The following is a 16980-nucleotide window of genomic DNA, read 5'->3' on the forward strand; positions in this document are numbered from 1 at the left end:
CCATCTCAAGCAGACTGAATCAATGAAATGCATCAATAACATGCAGCTCACTGCTACTGCTGTTCTTGTTGGACATTCGAGCCTGTGGTGCGTAACATTAAGATGACACAAATAAGTGTGCAATGCTGCTGCGATTAAGGTATGCACGCGCTCCTCTATTTTTATCAACAGTGTCTCGCGTTTTACGAATCAAAACAGAAGGATACAGATTTATTACCATCAAATAATACATTCTACTGAGCTATTTTACAGGGTATAGAGATTAAAAATGCTTATATGCAGATACTGTTGTTTAAACAACCTGATATACTTTTTTTAAATAAAAATAAAATTCAATAAATTCAATAAAAACATTCACACACCTATTGGACAACATCATATGATTTATTACCATTAAAAAAAAATCATAGTTTTAGGTTCACAATGACTACACAACAAACCTGTGTAACTAGTTATGTAATAGGTCTTAAACTTAAACAGACTTTTATCAGTGATTGCATGACATGGAGCATCCTTAAACTCTTAAACGAGTTGAACAAGTCCCTACTTGGTTTTCCGTTTGGGTTTTCTATACCATTCTGGGACTTCTTTATTGGTCTGTTAAAAGAAAAGAAAAAAAACAGCAGTGTTAAATATCATTGACCATTTCTTTGGACTTTGCTTTGAGTAAAACATTTTATTAAACTTGTAAAAGTAAATGTGAAAGTAAATATCAGCCCACATAGCAGGCTCAATAAAACAAAAGGTATCAGCTGTTCAAAATAACTTTAAAATGTGTACCTTTTTGGTTCCCAGAGAAGATACTATTTGTCCTAAAATGCTGTTTGAAAGGCTCTCTTCATATCGTGGATAGACAAGTAAAACTTACAAACACTGTGGGTTTGGGCCCATAGTTGTATTGCTCCTCATCTGTGCTTTTTAAAGGTTTGGGTCTGTGAACTGCGGTCCCCGTACCATCGGTCTCGAGAGGCAGATGTCCACCGTGCTGCTGTGAGCGCATGCTAATAAGGACTTGCTTCATGACGGAAAGTTCCTGCAACAGGATAAGAACAAATCAGTGGAAGCCTGAAGGTTAAAGAGCTCCTTCCCAGAATATTGTTAGTTTGCTTCCCCTTCATAACAGGCAAGAAAGAACCAGCAGCTTTTGACAGGAGTCTTGTTGTGCCAGCAGTGCTGTTGCCCTTATGTAAGGGCAATTAAAACTAAAACCGCTAACACAAACATCCAACGTGTCCTGATGCTGAATGTCAAGATTCCATAACATCCACATCCTCATGTCATTCAAAACACTGTTTTTCACTCGTATGTTTTCACAAAAGGAAAAACATACGAGTGAACATACCACCCCCCCCCCCCACAACAGTTTATAGTAATAATAATATCTGTAAAACTCCAAACAAGGACAAACAAAATAAAACACCATAAAAGTAGCCCAAGCAACCTATGCACAAGTCTTCTGAAGCAAAATAACAATTTAAAAATGTATCATAAATAGAAATTTGAGTCATCATTGACTGAAAATCTTCCCCTCTGCTGAAGTTCTGAAATTTTACTACCCCTTACAAGTGTAAATATAGGCTATAATATATAAACATAAATATAGTGCAGAAAAACAGACTTGGAGATTGACAGATATTAGGAGTAAAGGCCCATTCACACAAAGAACAATAACTATAAAGATAACTATATTAGCGAACGATATTGTTCTGTACTATAAGCTCGCGCTGCGGTTTCGTCGTATGCCGCTTTAAATGCATGAGCTCTTTAAAGCAGGATGCATTCTGTGTTAATGTTTTTATCGTTCATCTGCTGGAAAAATTGTTCTGAAAGTGATTCCGACATATAGTTTCACTGTGCCGTCATCGGTATAGTTGTGGTGTGGACTGCTTCTTTTATATTTAAAACGATTTTTAGAACTTTATCTTTATCGTTCTTAGTGTGAACCGGCCTCAATACAGACTACTAACAGTATATAGACCTTTTATGGCACATTTTTTCCTTACTGGAGCATGACAGACATGGTCAGTGTCATTGTATGGAAAGGAGCTCCAACAAAAACTCTCTCTTTGGAATGACATGAGCGAGAATAATAAATAACTTTTATTTATAAAATAATAATAATAATAAACGCGGAAGTAAGCTATTTTGTGCGGAGATTTCCGATTCATTTGCTGCTATAGAGTAAATAACTTGAGGAATAACAAAAATAACAAGCAGCATAACGGACAGTTTTTGTATAGCTAAAAATAACTGGAAGCCTCAACACATTCAAGTTACAACGGCCGCACCCGCTCTTCTGTTATAGAATAAGGTGGATTGCTTTAAGCATAATTAGTTATTTGCAGACACTTTTTTTCTTTCTCCTCTTTTAATCGAAAGTGGCTCACGATACACCACATAAACATGGCAGGAGCAGCCTGGGGGTTCATGTAAACATTCAAAGGTGCATTGGTAATTGGAGGCGTATCTTCATCAAGGGGTGCCCTGAGAGCACCTCTACAAAGCACAGGAGAAGTCCTGCTTTAGAGTAAATAGTTCTGAATCAATTGAAGGAAACGCCCTCAAACAACACAGCGCTCTTTCATTACTCTGAAGTCCTCAGCGTAATACAGTTCTGAGAACGGATACAGGTCTGCTGAAAAACGTTTCTGCATACATGTCATTAAAAGAGAGAGTAAATCAAATAATTACCCAATATCTCATATCTTGAAAGTGAAAGATGATTAAATGTTGCCTAAAAAATTCCACTTTCCATATTTCCATATCTCACCATATTTTCTCTATTTTTTTTTTTTTACATAAAATCATATAAAATGATAAAACAACAGGAGCAACAACAAAAATACGCTAACACTTTACAATAAGGTTCCATTTGTTAGCATTAGTTAACACAAATTAACAATGAAATTGTTAATGAAACAATGAAAAATACTTCTAAATCATATATTAACCTTATCTCATATTAATTTCAGCATTTACTAACACGTTATAAAAATCTAAAGTTGTATCAGTTAATATTATTTAATGGACCTGAGCTGACGTGAACTAACAAATGAACAGTTGCACTTTTATTAACAAACGTAAATAAAGAATAATAAATATTTAAACAAAAGTATCGCTTATTGTTAGTTAAATGTTAGTTAATGCATTAACTAATGGGGCCTTATTGAAGAAGGTTATGAAAAAAAAAAAAAAAAATTCATTCATATGTATTAAAAGATCACAAATAAACCAAGAGAGAAAAAAAACCACAATAAAATAAATATTACGAAGATCTGACTATTTGGTTTTGTACTAAAGGGTTATAACAAAAACAAATACTTGCTGACAACTGTATTAATGAGCGAGTTAATATATGTTTATGATTCTTGCGTTCAACCACAGTCTTGTCTCAGCTACAACTTATCAGCAATTTGTGGCTGCATTGACATAAAAAACCTTCATGTTTTTACTTGACTTGTGTGAATAAATTAAAATGTTTAAAGAAAACGACTCTCTGATGTTAGATCACGTTGTGAGTTGCTGTGCACGCTCGTGTTCCAACACGCCGATACCAATCACAGATGCCAAAAAGATTTTCATACAGAAAAGCACTGGTGACAGATATAGAATAGTCTGTTAAAGGTACAGTATTCTGCTAAAAAAAACCTGTGCATACTTGACCTAAGAGCACAATGCTTTCTGTCTTAAAATAAAATGGGGGAAAACGAGACAGACATTCCATATTACGCAACAGGAATGTTTTACAAAAATGTACAGAAAAGACTGCTGAAAGAAATGTAATAAATGTAACTTAACTTAAATGTGACTTAAAAAAAAAAAAAAAAAAAAAAAACCATCAACTGATATTATTTGTGACCGGTTACTATTCTAGCGTACGACGGCAATGTAAAACATCCCCTGCTAGCACATGACCACCCGCTTCAGCGGCGAATGGAGATCAGCCCGATGCGCAAGAGTCATTCAATATTTCTATTTATCACTGCACGACCATATGCGTAGGCATGCCAAAAAGCACCAGTGAGGAGCAGCTGTCTGTGAGGATTGCATGCTTTCTGCCAACATGCCACTGGAAGTTGTGAAGTCGGCACAGTGTGTGCCAGCAGTATTTGGTTGAAAATAGCTCCATATTGCACTGGTGCTTAATCAGTTACACCCTGCCCTTAATATTCAGAGAGTTCAGAATGTCAGAAGAGGTGTAGTGTACCTTCATGCGCCGTTCAATAGAGCAGATTCAAGATCACTCCATTCATTTCATATAAATGCTATTGGAAATGAGTCAATTAGTAACCCAAACCAACGGACATTTTTCACAAAAATGTATACCATGCACTGACTTCTCGTTCTTCGTTTCCTACCGCGTCTTTCAAAAAACTAAATTCCGAACCCATTGGTCAAGTGGATTATGGCGTTACACATCAGTTTCCCTCAATGAGGCAATCTATTAGCGGTCTGTCATCAAAAACAACAAGAAGTTGCAAGGTTATTACTAATCTAATGACTTGAGCATGGGAAACAGTTGACCCGAGAGACTGGATTTTCTAGTTACTGAGTGCATTTCAGAAACCTCTTGGAAAGTTGTTGTCACAACTGAACTGAGCTGTACTGAAGGCATCCAACACATACAAAACTGAGGCATCCGTCGATCAATTACTGGACCTGAAGCTTCCTAATTTGCAAAAGAGGCTTTCAGCGAGAGATCTTAAGAGAGCAAATGTTAGGCACGCAGTGTAACCACTATTTGGAATGGCAGGATGGATGACAATAGAAGAGGACACACCTAGACTAGACTGTGTGCTAGTGTATGTGGGAACTACTCTCTAACATTGTCATGTGTGGACACTTTTAATGGATAATGTATGATAATGTTGCACACAAAAGCAGTTTTTAATTAAGTATCTTGGAGTAGTATTATTTTATTAATACTTATTGACTACTTCTCTACTGAACTCTCTAAAAGCATCCAAATACGCATGAAACTGCTTTAAAATGGAACGAAGTGGACCACTTTCCACTTTAAAAAGATATAAAGCAAGCAAAACAGATTTAAACTAAAACTATTAAAATGTAGAATGAATTCGAATAGATTTTTTTTCAATATCAGTCACACTACCACATTAAAAAAACCCTGCAATTACTCATGAAAAACAGAAAAAAAAAAGGTAATGTGGGAGATTCTGACTGAACAATCAGTAATGTTATTCTGTATTTACAGTATTTACAATATGTTACAGTTTCAGGGTTTTTGAATGGTCATTTTGAACTGTCCCATGATGCCAGTTATAATAGGTTCTTCATCAAACCACTTCTGTATTTTGTATATAATACTATAATACTTGCCTTTATCATGAAATGTAACTTTTTCATGTGGTTAGTGGCTACTAAGATCTGTTTACTGTAATAAAATGTAACGCCACGGACACAAAAGCCGGTCAGTCAAATAAAATGTATCTTTTTAAGGACCTTGTGTGAAATGATAAACTCAATAAATCAATAAATCAAGACAATTTGGATGGAAATGCCACTGCAATTGTAAAATGATAGATTAATATACTGTCATTAAAGCATACAAAAAAACATAATTAAATACAGCACACAGCACAGTACTTCATGTATGACTCACAATGTTGCAACTTAATTGTGTAAAACTCTGTCCACCCAAGACAAAATGTCACTTATTTATTTATTTGTATTGTGGACTGATCTTGCCAAACTAACACACCCAAATCTAAATGTTGGGTTTGGTATCATTTACAACAATAAGCAAGGAAATAGTAAAATAAACAAGAAAGGAATAATACGTAATAAAAAAAGAAACTACCTGATTTAAATTCTGTTCTTTCTAATTTAAATTGTATTTCTTCTTGAAAAAACTTAAAACTCTTAATTCTTTTTAATCTGCAGACACAGAAATTACCTCTCTGTGGTTCAGGAGTCTCTCCAAATCAGCAGCCATGTTGTTTTTCACCTGCAGTAGTGCATTCTTCTCTTTCCGCAGCGCACTGTGAAAATTCAAAACGACTGTAAGAGAAATGGTCCTGAACGCTGACAAGTCTGATTAGTAATTCGTAAAATATTTCATCTATCACATTCATCTTCATGACTTACTTAGAGACCCATTGAAGTCTCTACCAATCAATTATTTTTAACTATATATATGTGTGTTAAAAACAATGTCATACATGTAGACAACTTCAGGATAATGTGTCCTATCCACATACAGAAATGAAATATGAAATATTTCACATATGAAATATGTGCAGTAACAAATATTAAATCATATTTATGTGAAAAAATGGCAAAAGAATTGAACAATATGAAACTAAGAAGTTACAGCAGATAAGTGAAATGTAAATAACTGCAAACAATTCAATACAAACACATGAGACATATGTTTCCATCTATTTTTATGCATATTTTGAGATATTGCGTAAAAAAAAAAAGATGAATGGGAATGGCGTGCATAAATTCTAAAAATGTGTATAAAACACATCTGCGCTAAATTTAATTTTCTACTTTTTTATCTGATAAGAAATCATGCACATAAACTACTATGGAAACACATTTACTTAATAAATTCCTTGATGCGCATTAAAAAAAGTCATGTGACTTTCATCAAAATGGTTCGGTTTAAATTACTTCACAAAACTGTCTTACATGACTGTTCCCAAACCTCCGCAAGCAAGATAACATTACCGCGTTCATTGTGTTTCGTCTGAGCGCTTTGAGGCGCAAGTAATTTATTATTATATACGAAAAAAGACCCACAGTAGCTTCTCCTACTGCAGCAACTTACATTTTTCGTGGTGATATTTGGCACCAGTTTATCAGAAAGTGGCCATTTTGTTCTCTTTGACTCGCTGGATTGAAACAGTGCTTTATTCCATTGATTTATGCGATATTTCAATTTTGCACAAGTCAAATTCACAACTTTGGATGGAAACATAACTAGTGTCTTTTAATCAACCTACATGTGTTTAAAAGTCACCAGTGCCTCGTGTGAAATGCAGCACTGAAGGTCCTAATTCAACAGAAATACCTCTTTGTCATACATATCTCATGAGTAATGAGTGGTGACAAACACAGTGAGTTGAAGGTATTTATCTCTTAGTGTACTATCTGAGAGTCCATTTGTACAGAATTAACCACTGAGCTGTAAACAAACACAACCTGTAGGGCTTGACAGAAGCAGTTAAGAAAAAACCTCTTCAAATAAAAGTAATGTGAAATCAAACTGGCAATAAATGAATTTCATACACCTCACTGACTGCACAGCACCTGTTTCCACAGGACAGGCAACATTCACCAAAGACTAACCTCGCCATCAGTTCAGTAGAGAGGTGAAGTTCGGAAATGCTCCTTAGCAATAGACGTGCCGATATACAGTAACACGACATTTTGCGATAATGAACATGCACAATATTGTTATCGTACGTTATCATACTACTGTTTTTTCGCATACTATATAATAGGGAAGTATTGGATTTGAGATGCAGCGTAGATGGCGCTGATGGAACCGCAGAAATGCAGCCTTAATTCAATACCATGACAATACAATACGCTGTGATAAAAGCTTCAGCAATTATCGTTATATGACAATGTGATGCCGTCATGTGCCTATGAAAGAACAGTCCCCCTGGCCACAAGTAGCCTTCTAATAAAAGCTGATAGATGATGAAATTTTGATGAGCAATTTGCATATTTTTCACATTAACCCCATGAGTACATCGAAAACGTGCTTTGCATATTGAGGTAAGTAATTACATCTGTCATTGATATGTGACACAGGCTCACAGCCAAGAAAAAGTTCCATTCCAAGGCATCCATTCCAGCCCCCCTTGAATGCACGCACGTATACTCCTACTAAGAAGCTGTCAGGTGTGCATGGCTTCTGACCTTTATTGCCATGTGCATTACCTTTGCTCCTCAATGAAGTGGAATGTATTTAGATATCGCCTACTATCTTTCCTCAGTCAATACAACTGCATACTTTGGAACAAATTAGCAGTCAAAAACCGTTGCGACCATTGTTACAAAACAAAGGCAATGGTTCTATAAAGACTCCACCTATATCCTTTCAAAATAAAAGCTTTGTAAAGATTTCAAATGGTGCTGTTATTAAAAAAAAAAAAAAGGAATTATCTGTAAATATGTGGTGCTTATTTACTTCCCCTTTACCTCACTTCCTCTTCTAACTGCGTGAGACGGTCTTTCAGTGTGTGGATCTGGGTGTCTCTCTGCCGTACGGTCTCAATCAGATAGCTGTGTGGCTGCTGGGCCTGCTGAAGAAGCTGGTTGGCTGCCTCCAACTGAAAGAAAGTAAAAAAAAAATTAATTATATATATAATATTTCTCATAATTTCTTATAGGGATGTATAATAGTAGCTTACTGGGTATCGGCTTCTATTCCATATATATTGTAGGTCAATACTAGACATTTAATTTAATGGTATATATTTTAATAATACTTTTTTTTACATATTTTTCCAAACGCTTATATGTTTTTAATGGAATCTTTTGCAAATCTCAACATGAATATCCATATTTAATGCCTGAATTTACATGTAGCATTTTTACTTTTAATATATAAAATATGTACACACGCATACATACCATTTAATAGTCAGTATAATTTTTAACAATTTTAAACAATTTAACACTTATATTCAGCAAGGATGCATTAAATTGACTGAATGTGACAGTAAAGACTTCAAATAAATGCCGTTCTTTTTAAACTTTCTATTAATCAAGGAATCCTGAAAAAATGCATCATGAAGTGTCACAACCCTTTTTAAAAGGTGATAATGATAATAAATGTTTCTTGGGCACCAAATCAGCATTTAGAATGATTTCTGAAGGATCATGTGACACTGAAGACTATGGCTACTGAAAAGTCAGTTTTTCCCATCAGAGAAATAAATAAAAAATGTTAATGTATTAATGTAGAAAACATGACAAAAAAAATGTCAATTTGCTTTAAATTGAAATAATATTTCACAATGATACTGGTTATATTATATCACTATATGTTTGATCAAAAAATGCGGCATTGGTGAGCATAAGAGACTTCTTCCAAAACATTGAAAAATATTACCAAACCCAAACTTTTGAATGGAAGTGTATATTATAAAGACTGCCTAGGGGAATTATTACTTTGTAGTAAATACTTTTGCTAATAGGATATAGCAAAACACGTTATTTTAGGAATACATGAGCTGGTTATACTCATCAAAAGGACATACAGTATCTAAAGTGCAGTCCTCTAACCGATCAGTTACAATCCTGTCTGTCATTACATTATGTCAAGCCATCAGTGAAGACTGATAAGATAGAGAGCGTGAAACAGAAGATGGCTTGTAGACCAGTTCACAGGTAAGAACTCTGCTATCTCTGGGCTTTTGCGGCAGGGTGGGGTTCGTAAAAGTCTGCATGCAATGTGAGGCTGCTGCTGTGTGGGTGGCTAAGTGAGCAATCTAAAGGAATTTTGTAAAGAAAACTTGGTTTTCTTCCTCAGTGAATTACAAAGACATTCAAGTGCCAATCAGTCATGTCTGACATATAAAGGTCTGTTTGCTAAAAGCGGAGGCCAGGTTCACGGTAAACTCATTAACAATGCTCAACGGCTCTTCCAATTGGCTGAGGATAAGCTGGAGTGTGTCTCATAGGGCAAAGGAAAAGGGCGATCACTTTATTCCTGCAAGGGATGAAACACGTGACTAAGAAACGTGATGAATGTAAACACGCCATACGCGTACGGGCCAAATACAGTACATCAACACATTGATGTTTCAGGTGCTTTGTGAGAACACCAAGCATGACAGTTACGGTCTGCTATGATCTTGTTATGACAGCTTTAAACGTCAATGAAAGGAAAAGCTCAGATGTTATGTCTGAGGAACAAGTCATTTATATAAAGTGATTTTTTTTTATAAAGGGTAGTTTTGAAAGATGCAATTAAGCTTTCCTCCCTCTGGCCATTCCTTATTAGCCTGGTGTGCCAGACCAACTGATCACGTAACAACACTGTTCCGTACTTTTTATCTCAGCACCCTCCCAATAAGACAATGATAATTACTTTGGTGACAAATTTTATGACCCCTTTTTAAAAGAGTAGATCTATTCATTAATTCATGAATCTTTTTTTACTTTGGGCCAAGAACAGCATGTACCAGGGTTAAAATGTGGTGTAAAAGGGCAGAAAGGAACAAGTATAGACTTGTGATGCCTCTTTATTAAAAGCTGATCCAAACTAACCCGGAAGACTGTGTCTCTCATTTACAGGATTTACTGTATATATAATATTTTATATGTATTTATATATCTCTGGATCCAGTACAACTGAATGTAATCAAAATAAATATCCTATATGCGTTCAGTTTCTACCAAAAGTACCAGTAGCTATGTTTCCATCACCCAATTTTTAAGCACATTTTGAAGTATCGCATCAATAATAAGGCCAAATTAAAAAAAATGTAAAAAAAGAGAGAGAAATCAAATCAAATCAAAAAGTTTTTATGCTCGCTTGACGTGGTTTTTGACTTGTGCGAAAAAGAGTAAATGCATGTAAAGGAAACGCATTTGCCGAATAAATGCTGACGTAGCGAACATTAAACCCACGTGACTAATAGTCTGTTTCAACTGATAGTGTTTTACTTACTGTCGGTTACCAATACCACTGTCATCCGCTCTAACAACTTGATGGAAGCGCACCTAATTCAATTTTTGAAACTTTGAAAAGATTTGCTTCACGTTTGGATGGAAACCAAGTTTATGATTCTTTGTTTTTCGGGGCACTGATGTGCCGATATATATGACATTATTCCCTTTCACACATACAGTCTTTTCAAAATTACCGGTAAATTGGTTCCGGCAATTTACCAGTTAGGTAAATTACCGGTAATGTGCTGTATGTGAACGCGGAATGAAGATTACCGGTATGATCACATCCGAGTTAAGAACACGCTGCCGAAAAAAGTCTGCTTTGGGCCAATCATAAAGTTCTTATGGAGATGATGTGATTACTCAGCGCTGTTTACAGTAATCTTTTTAATAGTTTTTCTATTTAAATATACGTTAGATGATCATCTTTGACCGATGTGCCACATCTCACAGCTTTTTTAAGGTGTCGCGCTCGAGACCCAGCCTTTGTTTCCATTCATCAGCGCTGCGGCTCTGCAGTTGGATACTTTATGCACGTCTCGTGTTTTTAAGAGCAAAAGCGCATTCTGTATGATCATCCCCTTTTGCCTTTCACTCAGACGTACATTTTTTTTTGTTAAATTGAACAGATAGTGAAACTAAAGCGCTTCTTCTCATGCGGGCGGATGAAGACAACGGCGCGGCGTTTAAAGATCACTTCCGATGACTGACATCACAGAATTTACTTGTATTTTGGAGCTGATGTGAGAATGGTCTCTTTCCGGTAAAAAGTGGGAATGCCATTGCTTGTGTGAACAGCATATTTGTGTATTTACCAGTAAAGTAATTCTCACCAGTTTACGGCAATTTACTGGAAATACTGTGTGAAAGGGGCTATTGTAAAATCCTTTCGAAATTTGTCTATGACTTCCCAATTTAAATGAGCATGATTAGGCAGCCCAAAACTAGATAGAGTATATGGTGCAGATGTACACCACTGTACACCACATCAAATATTTGTAATTTTTTACATTTTCTTATGCTCACAAAGGCTGCATGTAAAACACTAATATTGTGAAATATTATTACAATTTAAATAGTTTAATACATTGTATTCCTCTGATGTCAAAGATGAATTTTCAGCATCATTATGCCAGTCTTCAGTGTCACATGATCCTTCAGTAATCATTTGAATATGCTGATTTGCTGCTAAAGAAACAATTTTTTTTTTTTTTGACATGTTTATTCAGTGTTAGCATGTACAACATACAATGTGTCTTCCCGAGGTAAATAGAAATACACCTTAACAGAAAATCTTCAAAGAATTGTGACACGGGTTTGGTTTCAAGTAAACTACAAAAACACCACCAAAGCAGAAAAAAAAAAAAAAAAACATAAATAAAAGATAGTGTATAAATGATAAGATACATGCATAAACATTCAAAGTAGTCAATAAATAAATAAAAGGACTACGGTAGCAATAATAAAAATAAAAAATAATACCAATTATAAATAATAATATTAGTGACTAGGTTAGACACAAAGTTTAACCATCGAAACCTACAGAAAGGCACATTGAAATATTCCCCGTACATAAATCTAATGTTTTCAGAATTTTTTTGATGAATAGAAAGTCCAAAAGAAATCTTTTGTAAAATTATCTTTTGTAAAATACTTTTGATCAATTTTATGTATCTTTGCTGAATAAAATCAAAACAACAACAACAACAAAAAGACACAAACCTTTGAATCAAGGTATTTAAAAGTGACACTCTATTATCATGGCAAAATATTGAAAACCTAGAGAAATTTATTTTCTTAATTATTAATATGTGGAGCAGACTTCGGCTGATGTACATAACACCGTTATGGGAAAACAGATTGGGCATGCTTTTTTTTTTTACATAATAGAAATGTCAAAATATGGGCAGATCAAATAATTGTTTTGAACACTGCAATAAGGATGGGGGTTCACTATTTGAGCAGCATAAACCAAATTATAATTAATGTAATGAGGTTTTTTTAATGCCATTGTACAACGAACAAGACCTTCTGAAGGTTAACCCAAAACCTAGTGGAGGTGAAATGCCGGTTAAGTAATGATACTGATTTAATTTTCACAAACATGAAGTACATTCATTCAAGTAATGAGTCTGTAACTGATTCAAGTCTTTTGGAATGATTCACTGAAAGAGTCATATGCTCAGGTCCAAGAACCAGAAACCTGGTAACTTCTGGGTAACGTCACTAACCCCACCGCAGAGTTACACAATACACTACTAATTGCCAAAAAAAGTATAGCATTACTGGAAATGAAACATGTCATTCTAATTGGAATGTGGATTTCATAAATTAAAGGCACAATATGTAACTTTTTTGCTTTAAAAATAGCAAAAATCATTATATCTAAGTGATATATATTTTTTAGTTGTGTACTTACATTATCCCGACTGTTTTCAACAACTTTCAAACCAGGAGAAAATTGTCATTTAATTCGAAGACAGGTACCGTTTCTTTATTTCCGTTTTGTCGCCGTCAATGGCGTCATATCCGCGTTGTCCCTGGTTTCCGCTCGTATTGCCATAGTAACCAGAGCCCTCTGATAGTAACCAAGGCGACGCGGACAACTGTTAGTTCGTAATGTCTATCTGCACGCTGTTGTTGTTTCGTTCAAACATTATGGACCATGGCAAGCAGACTTTGGATAAAAAAGGAGAACTAAAACGAGAATCAATATCAGCGCGGTGTTTTCGAGATGCCGAGAGCTCCCATAGACGGTATATAAACGAGAGCTCCACGTCCGAGACTTCGACCGCTCCTACATGTACTTTATTAAACAGGTGAGCACATTTACATAAAACTAATCAATGTTATATAGTTCAACAATGATAAAATGTTAGAATATGATCTGTATGTTATTCTAATGTTGATCTAGCTTACTGCTAGTCTCATACAGACAAACTAACACATACATTTCAACACATTCAAATGCAGTTTAGTGTGATAGTGTAATGTTAGACCAAGTGAAACAGCGCTGCGTTACCTCACAAGTTTAATTTGTCTAATAAACTGACCTGTGAGTAGTAATTCTGCACTTGCGTGTAGTTCGGTAGAATGAAATGTCCATATTCTTTTTATATCTGCGGGACTCGCGTCGCGTGTGGAGCTGATAGCTGTCTCTAAGCAATCCCGACCTGCTTCATATCACAGTCATGATAAAAACATCTATGTATTTACTCATCCATAAACATTATTAGATCGGTCGACTTGACTTTGACGACAAGATCCACAATTCTTAGCAAATGTTGCGTCATCAAACTACGCCTTTGTTATTGTAAGAGGTTAGCGACCCCTAGCGGCGGAAAAATTTACATACTGTACGTTTAATAGCTACGTATCCCTATCAGTGTTTCCCATACACTCATTTATTTGTGGCGGCTCTCCACAATATTAACATTGACAGCCACAAATAGATTTCAGTGCTTTCAGTGCTTTCAGTGCATAGATTTACGGAACATATATTTAAACTTCTCATAATAACATAAAAGGTCTGTAATGTCGCGTTTGCGCCATTGCTGTCCAACAAACTAAAATAGTTTTCATAATCAAAAAAGACTGTCTGACTGCGCTGCGCAGAGAGAGAAATGCGCACTTCACTCACGCGATGTAACGTAGTTACGCATTATTTCCACATTTGCATAGTTGACTAGATCACTAGATTTGTGATGAGACACGTTTGTAAACTTGTTTTCCACCAAAATAAAAGCTTGACTGTTTCCGTCAAAATAAAAGCTCACAAGTTTATCTCTTGCATGTATAGAAATTAGGACAAAACTAATTATGAAAGTTGTATTTATTTGTCAGTGCATTTGTTTTACAATATATGGCTATTACTGTCATAGTAATAAGATTATAACATTATTATTGCTTTTATTATTATTATTATTATTATTAGTAGTAGTAGTAGTAGTAGTAGTAATAGTATGCAGTGCAATGTAGACTGAGACACTATATTACAACTAAAAGCGGTTTGAGTCTCCTTTAAGGTTCAGGCAGAAGTCAATGCACTGACTATTTCTTTGTTCAATTTGCACACTGAATATGGGTTGGAGCTCTTAATTTTGAACTCTTAAAGTGCACCAGAGAACATCAAGAACATCAGGACCAGATACATTTTCCCTCTAAATACTCCCTCTAAGTAGCTATTCTAAACTACATCATTCTGTATGCCCCATTTTGGTGTATATTTGTCAGTTCTTGTGATTTGATTTATTTGTATGCTGTAGTTGTATAAACGTAAACAGGCTAAAGTGTTAAATGTTTTAATGTGTAATAAATAAGATCTTCCTAGCATTTTCCATTGTAAACAGTGTAATTCAGTGCAAGTACATAGTGATTCCATTTTTTTTTATTGCTACCTAGGACTGAACAACAATTAGGAAAGAGATTCGCAGTAAGTCTATTGTTAACTTACGTTCCAGTGAATACTGTGCATATTATCACATGTAATATACATTGATAACTGTTCACAAAGCACTATCATATGCTATGTATTCTATCTAAGTTATTAGCAGCTGATATGCTTTAAATCACCTAGTGAAACCAATTACGTGCTGACTAATTGATGACTAACAGCTCAAAAGTGCAAGGGTTGGACTTTTTAGCAGCTTCTGTACATTTTAAAGAGACATTCATAGAGTTTTATTTAATTAACAGTAACTATTAAAAAATATATATACTTTCTCCCCTTTGTTTATTGTTTTACAATATACTGTAAACCGTTGAGGATTTAATTTGGCAATTTTGATCAGAAAAATATTATTTCATATTAAAGTGAAAATAAATAGCTACAAATCAGTCAGTTTCATTTTTGTACAGTTGTTAAAGACAAAGTAATAGTTTGCACAATCATTGAAGTCGGTATTTAGCAGATGCACCTGCTTCTGCTGTAATTGTGCATTAATTCGGTCTCTATAATGGACCTGATTTTTCTGTATCTTCAGACTCAGGCCAGTTGCAAGGAAACACTTAGCTAGTGGACAGTCCTTTCAAAGTCCACCCATTAATCGAGATCTGTTATAGACACTCCAGGACTTTAAGATGTTGTTTATAAGCCCTTCCAGTTCAAAAATGGCCAAAAAGCTCACTTCTGGTCTCATCAGGCTATAGAATCTGCCACACGCCGCCTGAAGCAGAGATGTCAAATGACAATGTTTTTCAATGTGCAAGTTAACACAATACTGTTTTACAAATTGGGCCTTTCAAATCATTTTAAGGGTGATGAATCTTTTTATATTATGCTTCATATTCATAATCAGTTTATATCATTTTATAGAGATCTTATTGCACTTTGATTTTAAGGCATATTCAGGAGGCCAAAAAATATGTGATAACATCTACAATGTATTTTTTTTTTTTCAAACTGGCAACAACTCTTATTTTAATCACAGCAGAGTCTGTGCATCTATGCATGCAAAGCATGAAGTTGGGCTTTCCAAAGCACTATTTTAGATGAAAGCTGATACTTGAATGTTTGACATTTTTGAAACCACACTACTGACCTCGTGAACTTACAAAAATGCTGCTGTTACTGAATATCTGTAAAAGCAAACATAATACAATGATGATTTAAAGAGAGCACTTAAAAACAGAGAAAACAGACATTACGCCAAGTTAAATGTAAATGCTGTTCTCTTTTCTATCTTTTCTAATATTTAAAAATGTTTCTCAAACTATAGGGAGATTTTTCTATCGCCATTTTAAGCAAAGATGGTTGCTTGTGGTTTTGTTTGAGCTCTGACCCTGAGCTTACTATAAAGACAAATGCAAATAGAACAGATCTTAAGTGAAACAGAAATCTGAAAGGCAGTTAGGACTAGAACACACTTTCGGTACCACGGTTTGGAGTTATTACTATAGATTCTGAATTTCACCCAAACCTAAATTCTGTTATCATTAAAATTTCCAAATGCATTCCTCCATGGAACACAAAAGGAAACACAAAAATAACTTTGAAAAATTCTACAAATATATATATTTTTTGCAATGAATGGGGACAGAGGCTTTAAAGCTTAAAAAAAAATGCAAAAAGACTTATATAAAAAATATTTTGCAATATTTTTGTGTGAGAAATTTAAGATCATGTCATCAATAATCTTCCCCTCCAGTGAGCGGTTAATCACTATGAATGGATCACTGAGTAAACAGATTAGTCATAATTATTCATAAACAAATAATATCAATGAACAAGTCATACCCATGAACTAAATGAACAATGACTGAAAAGATCCAACCCAAAATAAACAAGACTTCTCTCATGAACACGTCAAAGAAAACTAGGTG

The 16980-nt window shown here is 34.9% G+C and overlaps 1 protein-coding gene across 1 annotated transcript in view; it reads right to left on the minus strand.

The window, feature by feature from the left end:
• Window positions 1-367: 367 nt before the first annotated feature.
• The window catches only part of pibf1 (progesterone immunomodulatory binding factor 1), a gene marked incomplete at its 5' end in the record, with an annotated part of 46166 nt that continues 29553 nt past the window's right edge, over window positions 368-16980 (minus strand). Inside the window, 4 exons of the mRNA XM_084396928.1 lie at window positions 368-597; window positions 869-1033; window positions 5918-6002; window positions 8179-8309. Of these exons, the coding sequence (XP_084253054.1) occupies window positions 544-597; window positions 869-1033; window positions 5918-6002; window positions 8179-8309 (435 nt within the window). The 3' untranslated portion in view covers window positions 368-543. The remainder of the gene's footprint in view (window positions 598-868; window positions 1034-5917; window positions 6003-8178; window positions 8310-16980) is intronic.

Source organism: Rutilus rutilus, assembly GCF_951802725.1.
Source record: "Rutilus rutilus genome assembly, chromosome: 2".
NCBI classification, from domain to species: Eukaryota; Metazoa; Chordata; class Actinopteri; order Cypriniformes; family Leuciscidae; genus Rutilus; species Rutilus rutilus.